Source organism: Charadrius vociferus, unplaced genomic scaffold (assembly GCF_000708025.1).
Source record: "Charadrius vociferus isolate BGI_N301 unplaced genomic scaffold, ASM70802v2 scaffold82, whole genome shotgun sequence".
Lineage (NCBI taxonomy): Eukaryota > Metazoa > Chordata > Aves > Charadriiformes > Charadriidae > Charadrius > Charadrius vociferus.
The window spans coordinates 1353042-1374963 of record NW_009647401.1 but is presented as its reverse complement, the minus strand read 5'-3'; the positions used below and the strand labels follow the sequence as shown (position 1 = coordinate 1374963).

General features: G+C 39.6%; 1 protein-coding gene across 1 annotated transcript in view; it reads left to right on the top strand.

Annotated features, from left to right (window-relative positions):
- The first annotated feature begins 452 nt into the window (after positions 1–452).
- The window catches only part of ECHDC1 (enoyl CoA hydratase domain containing 1), a 31839-nt gene continuing 10369 nt past the window's right edge, over positions 453–21922 (top strand). Inside the window, exons 1-4 of the mRNA XM_009880150.1 lie at positions 453–675; positions 5630–5772; positions 10354–10406; positions 12286–12366. Coding sequence (XP_009878452.1) covers positions 456–675; positions 5630–5772; positions 10354–10406; positions 12286–12366 — 497 coding nt within the window. The 5' untranslated portion in view covers positions 453–455. The remainder of the gene's footprint in view (positions 676–5629; positions 5773–10353; positions 10407–12285; positions 12367–21922) is intronic.

Genomic DNA, 21922 nt, shown 5'->3' with positions numbered 1-21922 from the left:
AAACTAGGGGCTTTGATAGGATTTCTCCTCCACCACAGGTGAGGAGAGGGGGATTGTGTGTTTCTTTTGGTGGAAGGGGGAGAATTTGGAAGATTAGTACAGAGTAAGTTGGTCTAATGGAATATGTAAGCGTCTTATAACAGTTCTTGAACCTCTTTGATGTTCCGCACCCAAATACTTTTGGGTAATTTTTAGAAGAAAATACTTTAAAGGATGCTAATTTCTGTCTCAACTTCTACAAGCACATCATAAAACTCCTTCTATTAAATTTGTGGGAGTAGGTTCAAACTAAGAGTTTTGCAAATACAGTCTGCAGTGATTTCTGTAGACTTTTGTGATTGCATCACCTTTATGTTAGTTTCTGCTGTCCTGCTTCTTTCTCTTTCAGAAGACTGAGGTGGATCTCAAAGGGAATTTCCTGATTTTTCTTTTCCCCCGTCTGATTATTTCCAGAAATGGCCATTTCCCTGTGGAAGAACTTACTTCAGACTACAAAGAGAAGGATACTACAACAGAGAAGGGTGTCACTGTACAATGGTGCTCATGGTTATGAGGAAGAATTGATAAAGAAGAAACTTCAGCAGTTTGCTGGTGGATCCATCAACCTCTCCAAAGAAGACAATGGCGTTGCAATACTTACTTTGAACAACCCGAAGCTAATGAATGCCTTTACAGGTATTAATTAGTTGATGGGGTTGTGGGTTTGTTGTTGTTTTTTTTCTCCTTCAGTTACTCATTTTAGCGTTTTGCATAAACAGTATGAAAATCTATGCCTTATGGTTCCCTAGCTAAAAGAAGAAATGTTTAAGTTTTATTCAGGTGTGCAGCAATTGCCCACTGTTCTGCACAGTAGGTTTGCGATAAATGTCGTAAGAATATAAGGAATCCTCCATGAGACAGGGACTGTAAGGCAGAACATGCCTCTCCCCATTTTTTTTTCAGTCAGCACAGTTCTGCTACTGTGCTCTTTCTTGTATCTCATTTTGTCTCTACTGCTCTGGAAACACGTAGGGTATTTTTGTGGGGGTGGGATGATGCCATCTTTGTTTTGTAGGTGGTGTAGAAAGGGTGAGTTTATTTCTTTACCTAAAGCCTTCCCTGTAACTTAAGCTTCTGCAATTTAGTCTTTACCAGTCACTCAAACTGGCTTTCATTTCTTCTTCATTTGCCTTATGTCTTAAGTACCAATGACAGGTTAATTAAAGATCAGATGAGCTGGGTATTCTCAGCTGTTGGAGATCAAGGATCTATTTAATATGTTTTTATACCTGACAATACTTAGCTATCAAAACCAAGTGCCCTATTTTATTAATCTTGTATTATGAGAGGCTTTTGATCTCCAAGATAGGTATTTTTGCTGTCTCTCCTTTAACTGTCTAGAATATTCCAGTTTATGCCGTTCTCTTCAGACATAAGTGGCACAGGTTCAGGGTCTGCGTCTGCCTGAGCTTGAGCTGTGCATAAGCCTTTACGCTAAGAATGCCTTTATGTCTTAATATTTTGAAATGGATACATTTGTATCATCTTGTTAATTTCTTTTTCGCTGTTCTGTTTTCCTGCCCAGTTCTCCCTGTTCCTTTGCTGTCAGCAAATATGTTTGCAACCCACTAGCAAAGCATAGAGCTGGTTACATGGAGAGTGTCAATCTACTCCTTCCACTAATGATTGTTAGCTAAAAGGAAGAGAACCTGACAGAATAACAGAGTTAGTGGTAATGCACCTGGATGTCTCTGCAGTTTCTCTTTGGTTTCCCCTTAAAAGCTCGTGTAGAAAATCATTACGGAACTGGAGAAGTTGTAGCTAAAAGATGTTAGCATGGAGATTGTTCTTCTGAATGCCTCCCTTTCAGCATAGGTGTGATTATACAATCGTAATTATATTGTTGTTTTCTCTTTTCCTACACATTGATTTTTATTTTTGACTCAAAACAGAGCTGTGCAATGTACAGCTTGTAGACTGTGGGTTCTTAGCTTATTTGTTGTGGAAGTTGAAAGGGGCGTGAGAAATGAAATGTAATAGTAAAAGGAGAAAGGACAGATAAAGCCCGGTCTGTTAAGGAGATCAGGTGTAATACAAGTCAAATTGCTTAAAATAGACTTTTATAGAAACTTACAAGTATGTTGTCTGTTTTCTGGGTGCTTGGCAGAAGGGGCTCAGAACTGATTTGTTGAAGTGCTGAGCAGTTGCAGCTGCTCTTTAGACCGCTGGTAGCTGTGCTTTGACTATATGAAGTGCTATATAACATTAATGTACTGAAATCGTATCACACATCTCAAGTTGAGCACCCAAAATTAGCAGATTATTTTCTCTCAGGCTCAGTTAGTGCTCTGTAAAATAGTATCTTCTCTCCTTATAGGACTGCTGTGAATATAAATTATTAGTGTATGTGAATTAGATGCTCTAGTAGCAAAGAGGGACTAGAAAAGCCCATGAGGAAATTAATAGTTCTGTCTTTGTTGCGCACCCTGATTAGCATATAGCAAATGAGCCATAGGATCAGGCAGTTCTGTTTTACAGTAGTGTGTAGAGTCTTATAGAGAGCAGTACTCCATTTTGCTAGGTAGTAGTCACAAAAATTTGCTCTGGAAGTTCGAGAAATTACTGCTTTCTGCTGTGCACTTCTGCCTGCCAGAGCCTTTTGTTGTTACAGGAGGGAAGAGTAAAAGCAAAATCATGCTGTCCCCTTGGCTGCTGCAGTGGATGGTATGGCATATTAATTTATACTGCTTTTCATTTCATTTTAACATTACTGTTTGTAAACTGTAGTTGCTGAGGAACTAGCAAGCACTTGAGCCTTTTCCTTTTGTTGTGTATCAAGTAATACCCTTCAGTAGAAGTATAAAGAGGGATGGGATGCACAGCCCCTAAATTGTCCTGGTAAGACCTGGTTGACTTCATCAGCCAGAACCTGTAGATACTCCCCCTCAAATAAATTCTGCCTCAGAACTTCTGGATAGTGGCAGATGTGAATTTAGAAATACACATACACTTCCTTTAGAAAGCTGCAAAACACCATTAAATTGTTGAGAGAAATCCTATTTGCCAGGCATTTACTTTACACAGCAGCTTTTTATCTCAAAGGAATTATGTTTATTCTAAGCTTGAGCAACTCACGGAACGAAAAGCAGAACAAAATTGTTAGCAAATTGCTAATGGGCAATGTGGAGGTTGTTATGCCTTTTTTCTCTTCTTAATTGGAATCTGATAGCCACCTGTTTGAAATGGTCTCTTTGGAAACAAATGCTAATAATGTCAGTTTAAGCCTGGTGGAACCAATTTCAGCAGCCCAACCTCTTGCTGAACTAAGGTTGAGCTTAATTTAAAAGAGAAGGAAGCCAGCCTGCAGGAATTAGATAATAATAGTGATAACTTTATTTTCTAGAGTTGACTTTGAAGCATTTATTCTCAGATTATAATTAAGATGCAAACAGATTATTATTGCAAGTGGATTTAGTTCTGTGAAGAGAACAGACCTACTGGTAACAAATACTGAAGGACCAAGACTGGCAGAATGAGGATTTGCTTTAGTATTGTGGCCTCATCATTATATCAAACATCATGGACTAGGTATGTTGGTAAAATGATCAGCATTGTCAGTAATGGAAGGGATCATCTGCCAGGAGGGAGGGACAGGCTTTAGCCGGTGTGTCTTGTCCCCTGCTGTTGCATATAACTGGCTCATATGGTTCCTTTTTGTAAACTACATTTTTCAGTTAAGTAGGTATTTGGCTTGTAATACTCTGTGGAAAGACTCTTCCAATACCTTGCTGCTTTGATTATTAAAAGCACCACAAATGGTTGTGCTGTATCTTGACTATGGCAAAGCTTGGATGCCAGTCCAAGCACCCTTTTTGTAAGAAAACTTGGGAAATGTGCAAAAAGTGACATCCATGGGTTTGATGCACACCTATTTAAATAACAGCATTTGCAGAAAAGTTATTGTTGAGTGTACTGTCAGGCTGGGAAAACATTTCAGTAAAGACCCACAAAAATCTCATTGACGCCTAGTTCTGCTCCGTATTTTCATTCATGGCTTGGACGATGGAATAGAAGGAGAACTGCTGAAATTGTCAGATGAACACAAATTGGGAGACTGTGGAAGAAAATTATTATCTGGAGCAGAGGAGTGGAATTCAAAGTGTTCTTGATTAGCTGCTACAAAAAGCTCAAGATCAGCAAGGTTAAACTCAATGAAAGCAAATGTAATGTGCAACACAAAAAAAGCATGTCCAAATTATAAAACCAGAAAGGAACCAGTAAAAGTGCTGGGATTTGTTAGAGGATTGTAGTCTGGACCTGACAATGGAAAAAACCCAACCCAATACGTAATGTCCACTTAATTATTGCCCTCCTTGGGAATGTTGTCAAAATGTGCTATTTCAGTGGCTGAGACCAAGCTTAAGGTGGAAGTGCTTGACTTAGAATTCAATCTTGACCTGGTGCTGGGAAGCTTACTTTGTAAGGAACTGCAAGGAAAACAAACAGGAAGGAAAAGAAATGTATCTCCCACGTGAGGATGGCTGATAACAGGCAATTTCAGAAGAGAATGAGTTCTGCGCATGCAGGCGTAGGGTCAAGAAACCAACACTCTTGGCAGAAAAGGAAAGAGCCATTGAGGGTGTTGATCTAAAGCACATTTCTATCTGAAGAAGGTAGGCCAGTCCATCTAACTTCTTGTCAAAGGAGTGTAAAGCCGAGAGTGTCATCAACCTGTATGTAGTCTGCTTTCTGCAGTTAGTTTCTGTAAATGTTTTCTCTTAAGAATATAACTGAATGAGAGTCATAGGCATTCAGGGAGGAGGAGCTTTAAGTTAATGCTGGGTAAGCTCAGTTGATGTGGAAGATGCTGCAGTCTAGGACGAACTCTAGAAACAGGAGTTTGTAGATTTCCACGTCACGAAGAGTATTTGAGCAAACATACGAGAATATTATGTTTAAGCTAGAAATAAAAAGCTAGTACTGTAAAATCCATATATTTGGAGCCTAGCATATATTTTGTAAAGACAGCCTTTCTAGAAAGGTACCAGGGAGGAAATCAAGGATGTTTTAGAAAGATTTTTTTCTTCTTGGGCTTTTAAAAGATAAAAGACACCTTGCACCTATTTTCAAATATATCTTTATTTTCTTTTGCATGGATACTTCTAAATGTCTTTGGCCTCCAACATAGTTTGGTCTTTAGCTTTTTATACAAACCTTTATTGACATTGACTCGTTGTACAATGAGGCCACCTTGCACATTATTCTTTTCTGTACTCTGCAGGTTCTTTGGGCAGGGTGAAATGGTGGTAAGATCAAGATGACTAGATGGACAGATTTGGATCGCTACATTTAAGTCTGTGTGTTGTGAATGTACGCAATTGCAAACAAGAATAAATCAGTAGAGTTTATGCTTGCCTCCTTGCACTATTTTTTTTTTTTTTGAGTGTAACACATATCCTTTATGCAGAATATCCTTCAGTATTCCAGGAAGTGCATCTTTGAGGAAAAAATGCTTGTATGAAAGGTTCAAAGTGACGCTTTCTCTTTTTTTTTTGTTTAAGCCCATCACTTACTAACAATAACTTGGGTTTGGTGGTGAAAAATGTAAATGAAAAATGTTAAAAATTTTACTTCTCCCGTCTTGTGACAGGTTCTATGATGCTAGAACTCCAGGAGAGGGTAACTGAACTGGAAAACTGGAAGGATGGCAAAGGCCTTATCATCTATGGTGCAGGAAACACCTTTTGCTCAGGATCTGATTTGAATGCTGTCAAAGCAATATCCAACTCCCAGGCAAGTAGTGATACAAATAAAGTTTTTGGCAAAAAAAGAGCATTCTGATATTCTGATATACTTTTCAGACAGAGGTGTTGCACTCTGCTTCTGCTGCAGTTTTACATGCAAGTCACAGAGTGGAGCTTTTAATGGTTGTAAAACTGCTGGCAGCCCCTCTAAGCCATGGCTTAAGTGTTATTGTAATTGATTCATAACTCTGAATTCCTACATTAACATATTCTTTTTAGCCTTTTCTTTTAAAAATGTCATTTCAGTTTCTTAGAGCAATATATGGTGAATTTACATGTCAAATAAGCTGTGCTTCAGTAGTTTGACCTTTAGAAACAGATACAAGTAATCATTTCTCATGTATTCTAAAATAAAAAACAAATTTAAATAGCATGGCCGCTATTACAGAAAGGTTTCAATTTTGTCAAAACTCTGCTTGGACCTTCATAAAATGGAAGGACAGATGCAATTCTTGTGCAGTAGAGTTTTGGCATTGAGTTTGTAGTTCAGTCAGGTGAGTCTTGTGTGTAACTATAGGGTTGAAGAGGTCAGGGTTTAATAGCAGTTTTTCTCTCATGCCACCCGTCTTGGCAACCTACACATGTGCTGCAATTCTTTTTATGGGTTAAATGTGTGGTTCTTGGCGTGTGTGAAATAGGACTTTGTCAACTGCAGGGGAGGAGGGTGTTCCTGGGCTGCTCTTACATCCCGGTTTGCAACTGTGGTGACTGGTATCCTGGTGCTTTTTTGTAGACACTTCAAGTTTCAGGATTTAACCACACAAATTAAACATTTAATTGAACATTCCTTTAAGAACACCAACTCAAAAACTGATTAATCTGGTATTTGTCTGTAGTGATGATTTATTTCTGTCAATGAAACTAAATATCATAAAAACCACATTTGAAATATTTCTGGCCTGATAAAATAAATAGGATGGTCCGGTTTTCAAAAGGTATAGGAGGCTTTGTTTTCTTTGTGAAACACCGTGAGAGGTATGCTTTTCTTAATATAGAGATACCATGCTTTATAGATATAAATGGTTTTTTGGGAGTTTTCATTTGGACGCTTTATAAGCACTGGTCATTTTAAAAACATAGATGTAACTGTGATTTTTGGTTTTGTGGGGTTTTTTTAATTGATTTTTTTTATCTGAAATTTTCATCTTATTTTAGCATTATAGCAACAGAAAAGGAGCTGAAACCAAGCATGGGCCAATTCTTTTCTCATCTGCAGTCTAGGCTTGCTTTCAGAGTTCTGCATTCGGTAATTCTCAGTGATTCGGCTTCCATACTCTCTTTGACATTTAGTATTCTGTCCTTATGTTTATACAAATTACTTGGAGCCACTGCAGTGGCAGAAGGGGCTCTTATAAGGTCACCAGAAATGCTCCAAGAATAGTTAAACATGGGTGCTTTCTATTTCCTTGGGGGAGTTCAAACTATTCATCCTGAACTGAAAGTTTCTTTATAATAGCCAGCTCCTAAACCATCTGTTCGGTGGGATTTAATAGCCTTTATTTAATAAAAACTTTAATAGAATAAGGAATGGCATTTGCTGTTCTTTGGTCTTGCAGAACTCTGCCCTTTAACTCGCTGCAGATGAGAGAGTTTTGTCTGGTTTCAGGTTAAAAGAGCATTAGGTTAAGTTTTCTGTCCACAGGCTTCCCTGAGGCAAAAAAAAAAAAAAAAAAGTGAATAGCTTCGTGCCTGAATTGGTGTGTTTTTCCTTTATTTTTTTGCAAGCCTGCTTTAGTCCATAGCTTTTATTAATTATAGAAAACACTTTTCTTTTATTCAGCCCATTGGTTGAGGGAAGATTGTATTTTTCATAATCTCCAATACAGTTTGCCTTTCCCTGTGGTGCAGGAAAGGCAGAATAATGGCCAAGAATGCTGAAGGATTTTCATGCCCTCTGGTGGCTCTTCCTCCTCTTCTTCCTCTTCCTCCTCTTCTTCCTCTTTGTCCTCCTCCCATTTTCAGTTGTTCCTAACCCTGAAACAGACCCAAGTCCCCTTCCTGTTCTTCTTTGGCAAGTGCTAACATTATGTGACCAAATCACAGAAGGCAAATAATTAGTGGAATTAGAAAAAAAAAAAAAAAAAGAAAAAAAAAGATGATGATTTTTCACTCTGTCCTTGTAAGCCTGGCGCCCAGGAACAATAACCTCATTCTGGAGTGAGTCTTGAAGAGCTGGCTAGCTGAAATGTAGGAGAGGTTCTTGAAAGGACAGCTGAGAGGAAGGAGGCACAAAGCAGAATTTCACTTTTCTTGGTCCCTGTCTAGAAGCCCTAGGACAGAGGTTCCCAAGCAGTAAGCTGCAGAGGGAGGACTGTCGAAAGTTGGTGATGGTCTGGAAATGTTCTACCTGTAGTGAAAATGGACCCTAAGCTCTTGCAGCAAAAAGAGTCAGTGGTACAGTTTTCTACTTTACAAAGCTGACTTTCTTCTTCCCTGCCTCCTCTAGCCCCACCACAAACTATTAATCCTTTTCTTCCATATGTAGTGAATACTATTTTTTGCCTCACTTTCTGCTTGCTAGATTTCTTTGTACTCCAAGGACAGTATTAGAGCTGAAAATGTGATTATTCCACTAGACGCCAGTGAACACCTCTCTTATTCAGATAAAATACCATGACTAGTAGCCTTATTTTTCTTATCAGGAAGGTTTGAAGGGTATGTTGGCCAGGACTCAAGTAATGGTATTTTTTTTTCAGGGTGTTTTCTGTGCAGACTTTTTTTCTGTGTGATACACAGTAATCTCTCTACCACCCGAGAATATGAAGACCTTTGTTTTTGTCTGCTCAGCCATAACTGCGTTTATCAAGCTGGTCTGTTCTGACATTAATCTGTAATTACCATTTTGATTTTTGGTATGAATTGAGATGGCCAATTTGAATGCAAGGACTCTGCTGTGATGAAGTGAAAAATTACTTTCTCTGAAGAACTTTTTTGCAGCTTTATCCGGATGGTTGTAGTATGGGAATTGTGCAAGTCCGTGTCCGAGAACTGGTACCTTGTATGTTTGTGTGGGTTTTAAACTTAGCTGGTAAGACAGCTGTCATGAAGGATTTGATTGTTCCTTATTTTGGAATGGAAATACTGCTATCGGTCTTAATGGCTGTAGGAGGTGGCTATAGCGAAGACTAAAAGTCTCTTTGTAAATCAACACGTGCTGAAATTTTCAAGCAGGCCTTTAATGTAGTCAAACTGAATTCACTGGTTCCTGTGTAGTGATTGTTGTGGCAGTTCATATCAGCCAGAGATCTGTCCCTAAACACCATAATGCTGGTTGGTGTTGGGCAGAGTAGGTCTTGGGAACACATGAATAAAAGGCCAATAAATCATCTGAAGTTGATTCCAAGGTCCTATTCCAAGATGTAATGAAGCCTTACTGCTTATCTTTTCTTTCCCTGAAGTACAAGTCAGATGCTTTTAATTAAGGCAGATTCTTTAACTTGCCAACCCCTGTAAAACTATGTTTTAGAAATCAGTAAACGCCAATAAAGAGATGTTTGTTATTTTTCTTCCTACCATTTGTTTGGGGGTTTTGGGGGGCAGTATTCTTTTTTTTAAAATCTGGATTAAATGGCACATGTGTAGTTCAGTGTATGCAGTTCAGTATGTAGACGAACATGGTCATACTGGGTCATTTAGCCCAATCATTTGTGGAGTTCCTGGTTAATACTAGATGTCTGAGAAATAATATAAGAACAGGCGAGGCAGATAGATGATGATTTTGCTTCAAAATATTCTTAGTCCCCAGCAATTTGTGACTAAGACTTCTAGAGCTAGAGGTGTTACCTTGAATTTAATAACTTTTTGTTGATTTTTCTGTCGTGAGTTTATGTAGTTGTTCTTGAATTGAAGGTTGCAATGCCCTACTGCAAAGTGTTCCACACTTTAACTACATGTTGTAGGAAGAAATACTTGTTTTGAACATAGTAGCAACTGAATTTATTTGCAGCCCCTTAGTTCTTGTACTGGAAGAGAAGGGAACAATTGTTCTCTATTCACTATTGTTTGTAAGCTGATGTAAAACATAAAGGAGGAGAGAAATAAGAAGAATCTTTCTGGATTTTTTTGGGGGGAAAGGGAGGTTGGGGATTTTTTTTGGCTGAAATGCTTTTGGCCCAAACAATAAAAAGTAAAGTTGGTAAACTGTATCTGTCTAAAACTTTACGGATTTGGAACAGTGAAAAGTATGCAGCACTCTGTGGTCCTATACAGACTTTTAAAAAGTCAGCTTTACGGATGTTTAACTGGTAGTGAGAAGAGGAAAGGATGTAAAATTTGACATCATAGAAATTCAGTATTGCAATTACTTTAACAATGGCTTAATTATAACTGAAATTCATATAAATTGATTGAGTTCTGGTATATTTTTTTTTTAACCTGATTTATACTAGGTTTTCTGTTTGTTCATAGTAGGTTTGGGCTGGAATTTGGGCAAGATTAACCAAAGAGAAAAAACCCAGCTTGAGTAAATGAATGTATAATGTATAATGAATACTCCTGTCTACTCCATCTGTGTGTTTAATTGCTTCACATTAGGGTTACTTAACATTTTTTAATTTCCTATTCTTTGTAGGATGGGATGAATATGTGCATGTTTATGCAAAACACCTTAACCAGACTTATGAGGTAATATATTTTATTTACCCTTCTTTATGAAGTAATTATAAGGATTGGAATATGTTATGGCTAACTCTTTAACAAGATGTTTAAAGTTAAATATGTAGTTTTAAGTATGTAATTTTGAATCCCAGACCTTGTACTCACACATGTTAATCGGGTAGGTATTTCTAGATTTAAATTAGGTCTTGACATTTTGCAACTATTAGACTTCCCAGAGACTGGAACAGAAGAAAACCCTATAGGCTTATATGTGGAGGGCCAGGAGATACCTAGAGTTAAGGAAATCTAGGCATTCAAAGTTTCTGAAGCTGGCATCTGTAACTCAGTAGAAATCAGTAGCTCTTAAAAAACAAGCAGGGCCAGCTTATGCAGCCCACGCAGGTAACATTTATTTAATATATTTATTTAATCTTCCCACTTCATAAGAGGAATGTATTCAGTTCTACCATCTGGTACTTCTAAAAACCATTTTTTCCTTTCCTTTAGATTTAGCTTGCCTTAAGAAATCACATTTCTATTAAATCCATGTGTGGTAGTGTCTATCTTTTTTCTGCTCAGAGCTCTTTGAAGATAAATATTCTTTGTTTTCAGATAATCTATATAAGAAAGTGTTATGAGTTAACATTATTCTTTAAAACTGCCAAGGAGATTGAAGACATAGTAGTCTGTAAGGAATCCTCAGGATCAGAATCCATTTGTGTAAGTTGGGCTCTGTATAATTAAAATTGAAAGGGCAAAGCAAAGAGGAGGAAGATGTATGAAGATTAAGCCCTCACCTCAGGTGTCTTGACTTAGAGTATGGTGAAGCTATAGTTCAGAGGGAGCACTGAACTGCTGTCTGGGAACATCTATCGTAGATGGGATCAATCTCCCTGAGAGGGAGCTGAGGCTGACTGTGATCCTGAAGGAGGCGCCTCAGATGGATCAGTGTGGATGTAGCGGACTTGGACCCATATCTTGTGGGTCCCCATAAACCACAGGAAAAAATAGGTTAACCCTCTTCTAGTGGGTTCACTTAGGTCTTGTATTGTATGAAGTGTGCTGCAGCTGTAAGTGCACTTGCGCCCTAAGAAGTCATTAGTGCTTCTGTTGAAGTAAAACCAAACACGTGGTCGTGATAGGGGAGCTGACTTCTGAACGTAGCTTCAAAACTGCTCAATGAGTTAAACATCTCTTTGTAGTATAAGACAAAACAGCTGTATCAGCATGCAAAGTCTCAGACTAACCAGTTGGCTTCATTTCTTAAGGAACTTGGCTTATCCTAAGTCAGTCACTGTTCATTAGTATCTATTTCACAATGGCAGTGGGGAAGGAGGTTCTTACATACTCTTCCTTCCCTCTGTCCTTTGAATTACCTTGAACAAGATTAAATACCTTGAACATCATTAACTACAACACCATCAAAGGTAACAGATTGTTGCTATCCTTGAAGAATGGTTTTGTCCTCCAAAAAAAGGTTTTGTTGATGACTGAGATGATATTGCTGAAGGTATCATGCTGAATCTCATTGGTTTTAGGTAACCCAGCCATGTAGTTCTTCATGTCCCTTTCTTGCTGCTTTCTAGAGTGTACTGCCTTAGTGTAGGGTCTTGTGTCCCTGTCCTGTCACTCCTTCTTGCAGGTGATCTTTCTAGGTATAATCTGTAGCATGTACATAGTACATGATCATATTTACTTTGATTCCATTTGATATCTATCTTGCTGTTTCATTTTAGCTTAAGTGGAATTGGTGTTGTGCTACTTACCCGCAAAGATGTACTTGTTCGAATGAGTTGGAACAGTATATTTTTCTGATCTTTTACTATAGAGATGGTTTGCTTGAATTCTTTTGTAATTTCTAGAAGACTAAAAGAATTAATTTTGGTTACAAAACTCTCTTGTGTAGATTGCCTTTGATCAGTGTTGCACTAATCCAAGGAAAAGCTATTGGAGGAGGAGCAGAACTTACCACAGCATGTGATTTCAGGTAAGATCAACAATTTGAGTAGCTGTCATGTTGGGTCAGTGATTTAATCACTGAACCTATGAAATGTGGGAAGCCTGAGGTACCACTTTACCAGGAGTCAGGTCCCTGAATTCCAAGGCACTTGGAACTGGGCTTTGTCATCAGACTTGACAGGGAAAAAAGTTTGGGTTTCCTGATAGTACAGAGGAAAGATTATTTACTGTCAGATTGTACAGTTTGAATCACTGTGTAAAACAACAGCAGTAAGGAGCTTAAGCAACTGACTGTGTCATAGATTAAGAGGGTCCAACTTCTTAGCCCTGAGTGAGAGGTAGGAGGACTGCTAAACTGTGTATCTTCTTAGGCCTCTTTATGTGGCTGTCGTAAGTAAAAATAAATAAATAAAACTCTCCATTAGTCTGGTACTTTGTGTTCTGGATTTATTATTTGTAACATAACTCTGTGCTGTACAGTTTTTGAAACAAGATTTTGAGATGCAGAGGAAAGCAGATGAGGTTCTGTCCCTGTTTTTTTTCCATGCAGGTGCAGGGATTTGCCAGCATGGAACAGCTAGGAAAAAACAGACGACTTTAATTAAAGAGTCTGAATGCAGAACAGGAACTGGGAGAAACTAAAATAATAAAATGTCACTTTATTTAAACAGTTGCTAATGTGCAAACAGCCTACAGATGTAACAGAATAAGCATTGTGCACAGCCTCTCTGAAAATGAGCTTTTAGTGAAATTTTTATCTAAGAGAAGGAAATGTGCTCCTTCAGAGGGCCTCAGCTCCTGAAGTGGGAAAGGAATTGTCCGGAACAAGCTGAAAGTACTTATATTCAAAAGTAATACTAAGCAAAGTAAGCTAGAGTGTTACACTGTTGTTCATGTATCAGGAACAGGCTTTGGATAGAGGAGATGGTATCAGCATTGTCTAAGCCACTTAGAAGCAATCTTCCCTTGCTTTGAAACTAGATGCAGACGGATCTTTCTTCATAGCTGCGCAGCAGCCGATGAACTGGAACCTCAGCTCTGACTATGGCATCTGAGTACAGGCTGTGTTATAAATGCAGAGAGGTAGCGTGTTTGACAGCAGCAGCGCCAACTGGAGAATGCACCTGGGGAGGCTTAGTAGACCTTTCTGTATCTGTGAGTCCAGTGACGGGAAGTGAGTCCTGTTATACCTAAATAGGAGTTTAGGGAATGAGAACATAATGAAATGGAAATCTTTTGGCTTTCTAAAATATGTACTCTCTACTTTTACTCCAGCTATGTTGTTTGACATACTGTGTAATTATAGTCATTGTCAAGTAGCTTTTATTTGCATGAATTGAGCAGCTGCGATTCCTCTGATGTGCTGCCATAATTTTCATAATAACTACATCTGTTGATCCATCTTCCATTACTTTCTAACACACCCATCCAGTGCAACTAAATCATAGCAATTCAGGAGCAGGAAATGGGACTTAATTAATAACAACAACAAGATAGAGAAACATATTCTGTGCTGCTATTGCTCCTAAATTTGACAATTTTAATACTGGGGGACAAAATCCATTGTTTTGGTTTTTTTTTTAAGGACTATGAGTAGATGTTAGTGGAACAGGTATTCTGTCCAGAGCCACTAGATGCCAAAAGAGGAACCTGGGAACAGAAATCAGAAAGGCTTGTTTGCTTCCTTGAATAAACTGTTTGGACATTTTATTTTATTTTATTTTATTTTATTTTATTTTATTTTTTAAGAACAAAATGAGTGAGTTGTGGCTGCGTTTAATTCTAAATTTTCAAATCCACTTCTGTTTTTCACAGTTACCCTGTAAACTACCAAACTGCTTGGTATTAGCCTGAAATATTTTCTTATTTTTATCTCTGCCAGGTTGTACTACACTAACCAAAATGGCTTATGTACCTTCTCTGAAATGTGCTCTGGCAGTATGATGTACATCTCTGCTAAAGTAGAGGTGTGAACAAAACCATTTTTAAAATAGCTGAAGTAGTTTAAGATGTTACTGATGTATTCTTCCAGTGGCAGTTCTTGTGGCTAATTGTCTTTTGGTCTGTTTTAAGCCAGCTCATTTAAAATTGGATTATGGACCTTTTGAAAGGTCCTGGAGGACAGGTGAGGTGCCTGAGGACTGGAGGATAGCCAATGTCACTCCAGTCTTCAAAAAGGGCAGGAAGGATGACCCGGGAAACTACAGGCTCTTCAGCCTCACCTCCATCCCTGGAAAGATGATGGAGCAGCTTGTTCTGGGAGTCATCTCAAAGCACCTGGATGAAAAGAAGATTATCAGAAGTAGTCAACATGGATTCACCAAGGGGAAGTCATGTCTGACTAATCTGATAGCCTTCTATGACAAAGTAACTAGATGGGTGGATGAGGGGAGGGCAGTGGATGTTGTCTACCTTGACTTTGGCAAGGCTTTCGACACTGTCTCCCACATCATCCTCACAGGAAAGCTTAGGAAGTGTGGCTTAGATGAATGGACAGTGAGGTGGATTGAGAACTGGCTTACAGATAAAGCTCAGAGGGTTGTGGTTAGTGGTGCAGAGTCTAGTTGGAGGTTAGTAACAAGTGGTGTCCCTCAGGGGTCAGTACTGGGCCCAGTTTTGTTCAACATATTCATCAATGATCTGGATGAAGGGATAGAGTGTACCATCAGCAAGTTTGCTGATGACACAAAACTGGGAGGAGTGGCTGACACGCCAGAAGGCTGTGCTGCCTTACAGCGTGACCTCGCCAGGCTGGAGAGTTGGGCAGAAAGAAACCTTATGAAGTTCAACAAGGGTAAGTGTAGGGTACTGCACCTGGGGAGGAATAACCCCATGCACCAGTACAGGTTGGGGGCTGACCTCTTGGAGAGCAGCTCTGTGGAGAGGGACCTGGGAGTCCTGGTGGACAACAGGATGACCATGAGCCAGCAATGTGCCCTGGCGGCCAAGAAGGCGAATGGCATCCTGGGGTGCATCAAGAAGAGTGTGGCCAGCAGGTCGAGGGAGGTCATCCTCCCCCTCTACTCTGCCCTGGTGAGACCGCATCTGGAGTACTGTGTCCAGTTCTGGGCTCCCCAGTTCAAGAAAGACAGGGAACTGCTTGAGAGGGTCCAGCAAAGGGCAACAAAGATGATTAGGGGACTGGAGCACCTTTCTTATGAGGAAAGGCTGAGGGACTTGGGTCTCTTTAGTCTAGAGAAAAGAAGATTGAGGGGGGATCTTATTAATACATACAAATACTTAATGGGAGGATGCCAGGGGGATGGGAGCAGTCTTTTTTCAGTGGCGCCCAGTGATAGGACGAGGGGTAATGGGCATAAACTTGAACATAGGAAGTTCCATCTTAACATGAGAAGGAACTTCTTTACTTTGAGGGTAGTGGAGCACTGGAACAGGCTGCCCAGAGAGGTGGTGGAGTCTCCCACTCTGGAGACATTCAGAACCCACCTGGACGCTGTCCTGTGCAACGTGCTGTAGGTGACCCTGCTCTGGCAGGGGGGTTGGACTAGATGATCTCCAGAGGTCCCTTCCAACCCTAACCATTCTGTGATTCTGTGATTCCCCCTTACCTCCTTTTTTCTCTCTAATGCTACAGCAGTCAAAATAGAGGTGTGTCATTGCCTTGTGAATCCAATTTAAAAGGTGGTGTCTCCAGGCAGAGGATGAGAGTGCAAAGACGGCAAGCTACCCGTTTCCCTTACCATTGACCTCAAAATGGGTTCATAGGTAGAGGCAGCAGTATTCTTTTCTTTTTTTAGAAGATAAATTAATCAACTTTTTTTTTTTCAGCTGGAGTTGATGTTGCACAGTTAAATCACAAAGGGCCAGTTTCATTACTCTTGCTAGTGCCGCGCAGTATCCTACTTCATAAAAAGCACCATTGATTTAAAGAGGTATTTGCTTTCTGAGCAGACTTCTGCCCTGTATCTGTAGGAATGGCAGAATCAAGCTTTTATCAAGGAAAGAAGCTTATGCTAACAATACTGCATATATCAAATTGGCCTTGCTGCAATTTAATTGGATTTTTTCTACATTTTTGTGAAATATGTAGGCATACTTAGTATTACATTTCAAGGTGTTAGGCATGTTCTGTAAAACGCGTAATAAGAGATATAATGAAATGCACTGCTTTTGAATAGCTTTTGTTGTGTGTGTTCTTGTGATGACTTGTGCTTATTTACTTTAACAACATGTGTTTAGTGCATTAAGTATAATTTATACAAAATAAAAGGAGCAGAAGATAATAAAACCACTACATAGATGTAGGCCCATTATGACCGACTTTTCAATTGTTGCTCCTTTAAAAAAGAGGGGGGAGCAGCTGTAAAGACATTAGTATTTTACAGTAAGCTTTCCCAAAAATAGGTTTCAGAATGTCAGAGCACAACACACTAGCTTCTTTGGAAATATTTTGCTGTATGCAAGGATTTTGGCTTTTTATCAGGAGGAGTTTTTAGGTACACAAGATGCTGCTGTTTGAAATAAGGGTTCCTCAGTACACAGTGGCTCTTTTCACTGGGCAGAGCATGATATGACTATAACGGGATGAGTTTCGCATATTCATGAGTTCTTGCAAAGTCCAGGCTGACAAAGCACTTTTCATTAGATGTGACTGTAGCGTTGCTGCACATCATCAGGAGAAGAAAGAGTAGCCAAATCTGAGAGCGAGTTCTCACAGCTTCAGGTGCTTGCTATATGCCATAGATCATTTTTTTAACTATATAAAATTTTCCTTTCTAATACGTATATATGTATGTGTGTGTGTGTGTGTGTGTATAAATATGTGTAAAACCTCCTTAAAATCAGTTGGCAATTTTAGAATTCCATTGCAGTCATGCATCACTTCACATTTTTAGAGACCTGGGAGGTTTTTTAGTACAATTTTAGTACAATTTTCTGACAAATTTTCTGAGAGATGGATTATGGTTTTAAAAGTTTCACATTGCCTGCCTTTAAGAAGGCTGTTCTTATTTTTGACCTGGCACACTTGATGACTGGTTAAGTAATTGCAGCACTGCTAGAAATGGACTTGAGAGCTTGTATTTTTGGGCTTGTATTTATGGACTCACGTTGTTTTTTTCTGTATTACCGGTTTTCATTTGGGTTTGAATTTCATGTGTTTACAATATTCCAGGCAGAGGATTTTTTACACAGTCTACAGTTCAAATTTACCACTGTTTTATTTAACTGGAAACATAAATAATGGCAACAAAGCATGAATTTAAGTTGATGTTTTCATTCTGGGGTTGTCTTTTTGTAGGGATTTACTTCATTCCAAGTTGCTGTGTGGTTTTTTTTTTTCTTTGGGAGGCGAAACCGTCTTATCCGGGGTGAGTGAGATTTTTGTTAACAGCATTTGTCTGCATTTTAGACTACTTCTACCATGCAATCTTGCATCCTTTTTGTTGAACAATCCTGTCTGCAGCTGATTGTGTGCTGCACAGTAATAAACAGAGATAGCCCAGATAATGGAAAATTTAGATAAGACAGATTTTAGGAAATGCAGAGCTGGACCCATGCTGATTCTTGCTGAGACACTGGGCTGTTGGTACGCTGTAGGGAAGCGTTCAGGGTTCAAGGAGATTTAGTTTAGGAAGAGTACAAATGCACTGAAATTGTCCGTTATGCTCACATCTGTGAAGTGACTAATCCCCAGTTTAAATAAACTGCCTGCAGGTGTTTTGAGTTTGATGCTCCTTTGCTGATCTTCACCACCAAAATAATCTTTTTAAAATACATATATATATAATCAGATGGCTCCACAAGTTGATTAATACGAAGTCTGAGAAGCACTTGCGTCCAGTCTGCTGATTCTGATTATGTTGGGATTATGTTGAGCTGTGGCTTCATGAGAAAGACAGACTGCCTGAACAGCTCACCGTGATGTGGGAGGAGGTTGTTCCTGCCTCCCATTCCCAGCTTACTGCTTACCTGTGGTTTGCCGAGTGCCAGTAAAGATGCCTGTATGAATTAATTATCTCACTAAAAAGCACCAGAAAGGCTAGATAGTTCCTGTTCTTACAGTGAGTTAGTGTTTTGTAAAGGGTTATAGTGTTGGCTGGGTGGAGCCAATGTAAAGGAGGAACTCAGCCTCTAGGAGAAGATGACAAAGAACAGGAGGGGATGGGAATACACTCATCTGCTTTTGGCTCTAGGGAGCTGTTAGATAGCCTCAGTTTCCCCTGAAGCCACTGCCTAACTGTCAACTGCCTAATTTTGCATTTGATCAGCTTCCAGAGAATGTTTTCCAGAGTTCCTGTTATCTATCTCATTTTGCAGTCCTATCATGTGCTATTGAAGGACTATGAAAATAACTCCTCTTCCTCTCTTTATCACTCCAGGTAGCAATATAGTTAACATTGTACATATATGAAGGGTAATCATCCACATCAGAGTTATTCATTGAAATAACCAACTGTTCCTCAAAAGACTGAATTTCCCTGGGGTTTTGCAAGTGTGAGCATTTGTTGCTGTGTGGATCTCAACCATTCATTGTAAACATTGCCTTCACAATTGCAACTTCAAGTCTTCCCCTTCACCCCCTGTTTCTTTTTTGCCCTCTGATCCAAAGCAACCCAATGTCTTAGTGAAGATTTGGAGCCCTGCAGGCTGGACCTCTGTGTTCCTGTTCCTTCCAAACATATCCAAAATTGTGTGAAACAAGACTGCAGACTGTTTGAACCTTGCTTGAACCGTGGTGGCTTCAGCTTCCTACTTCTTCCTGGATTCTGGAGTTAGTAAGAAATGAATTGCTACTGCTGTAACTCGGCAGTCACAGTAAGAATAAATCAAATTATAAATTCTTATGTTAAATAAATTCCTATTGTGCTTAAACTGTTGTATGTGTAAGAACTCCTACTGTATCCATGGTCTGTTACTAGGTGTTATCCTTCAGTTCTGTGGGCTGATGTGTTCATATTCATAAACAAAAAGCAAATATACAGGCTGAAGAAATAACAGGAATTTCAGTTAGTGTGGATTTGTGTGTGTGTGTGAAAGAGATTAAGATTGTAAATAAAAAGATACCAGGTGAAATTATACTTTCGGTGATAAGAGAATAGGTCACACTCTTAGGCATATTTCTGGAGCATCTGTTATAGTTTGCTGAAAATGTGCCTGTTTCTTGTCCAGCTAGTCTGAACGTACCATGAGTAAATGATCTGAAGGTGGCTTTAGTTCCCTGTCAATGTAACTAATATGCTGTATTAAAAAGTAGAGGTGAGGAAGCTAAATTACTGTTTTAATGGAGAATTTTAATGTTAAATTCTCTATCCCATTTATGCCTTTTTTGAGATATGTCATTGTACTACCTCCCCTCCCCCCCACACACACACAAAAAAAAAGGGGGGGGGGGGCTCTGAAATCATGTATCATATCTGGAAAACTTAAAACTTAGGTCACAGCTACTGTGATCATTTAAAAAGAAAAACAACTGCAACCCTCACCATTTTTTGTTTGAGATTATTAACCTGGTATCCTGACAAAATGGCAACGTTTCATTATCGTTTACTTACCAGTGATTTCAAATAAGTGTATGATCTCTCTTTGCTTTAGTCAGGAATTGTTGTGTAGGATGTGCAAATGCAGCATCAGTAGCACTGCATGCAGAGACAGCTGAATTTCAAAGTGTGTCTCGTTACCCTAGGTCTTGCGAAGCCTTGTTAGTTAGTGTGACGTTACGGCGTATTTTAAATCCTTTAATGCTGTGGGTTGCAGAAATATGATACATCGAGTCCACCATAAAGTATTAGAACAACTCGAACCTTGCATCTCTTAGGGCTGATGTCAAGAAATGCTGTTCCTTTCCAGTCAGCTGAGTTCAGGCAAGCAAAGCGATCTTTGCCTTTTTGACATTTTAGATGCTAAGCTCTGAGCCAGAGCGGTGGGATGCTCCCCCTCCCCTTTCTGTATCAGCAGCAGCGATGAGCAAAGAATCTGACTGAAATGTTCTTGCTTTAACAAACTCTTGAATTTGGTCCAGGAGACTTCTGTTTTCTTTGGTCTTGATAAACATATATGATGGAAATAAAGATTTGGGAAACTGAGGTTATAGACAGGGGGTTATATGCTGCACGAATGTGTGCACATAATTTAAAAAATACAATATTTTCAATTTGCAAACAAGCTCCGGTGCACTTTTTTGATTTCCAGATGAATATTGGCATTCAGATTTGACTAGAAATTTCAATTATGAAACACCTTTACCTCCAAGTGGTCTTTTTACATCAAAGAATCTGGTAAAATATCACTGGATCTTTTCTAATGGAAATTTTTGCTTTAGTCTAAAAGGCATATCTGGTGTTGAAAATGTTTGCTTGAATAAAATCCAAATAGCTGTAGTTCCTTTTTTTGGAAGGAAAGACTCATGTAACATTTTAGACTTCCAGCATGAGTAATTTTTATGTGAGCATTATTTTGGCGTTCACTCACTTGTGTATTGAGACTTTGGCAGCCAGTAAAGAATAGCTAAAACCCGCTTCATGGGTAAGACCTGAGTGCTATGTCAAGATGGAAACTACTCTGAAAATAACTGTAGGGTAACAGAGGTGGCAATGTGCCTGTGCCTGGGACCCACTGACACCAGGGTAATAAATATAAAATAATAGCTGGGAATTAGACAGTGTTAGTAGGACACCGGTCGTTAGCAGGGGAGGAGAAATGGCGTGGTACCCCGTGGATTGCTGTCGTTCAGCAGTGGAGAGAAAGGGGGATCCAGGCACTACATTTTGTACGATGAGGCTTCAGTCCCACTTTATGGCTCTGGTGATTCATGCCGTTTTCAGAGTTTATAGTATGCACTTCAGGGGAATTACAGCTCCCCAGCGTAAATTTTATTCTCTTGGTTCTGTGCGCTCTTAAATTGTGGTATGAGCCTTGTGTGTGTTCATAAGCCTCTGTAAAGCCATGCTGCTCCTTCCCCCTGCGCACGCAGCGGGTGTTGTCAAACAGATCTGAGGCAGCACCCATGGACTGGGGACTCTTGCTAACTCTATGATTGTAAAAAGTCTATGTTTCGCCCACTTGGGAAAGGCCTTTTAATTTTTTTTTCTGCTGTTTTCTGGGTGTCCTCAGCTCACTTGAATGCTCAGGCACGCACGAGGGTGGGGACGAAGGAACAGTGTGTGTCTCACACAGCTTTTACATCACATGGCAGCTTGCGAAGGGGCCACACGATGTGTGCATGAAGCACACACCGCCTTGTGTGACAGAGGTGGGGGGTCTGCATGAGCCCCCTGGCCAGCCCTCTCCCCATCTCCGCAGCCCCCCTGCGCAGTGCTGCCCTCCTCCCGGCACCCCCAGCCTGCCACAAGGGGGATGGTACCCCGGGCTGTGGGAACCCCCTCTGAGCATCGCATGTGGACCTTCAAGAAGTATCAGCCTAGGAAATGGGACGGATTCACTTTGTGGTTTGGCCAAATAATTTTCTTCCCTGACAGTTTATTGAAAAATGAATGAAAAAAATAAAAAAACAAAGGCTTGTCTTACTTCCTTTAATACTGCTTGTGGAGTTTTAATCAGTCATGCTTTTTTGGGCCCCTATTTCTTGCCCTGTGATCTGTCATCTAATTCAATTTTTCATTCCT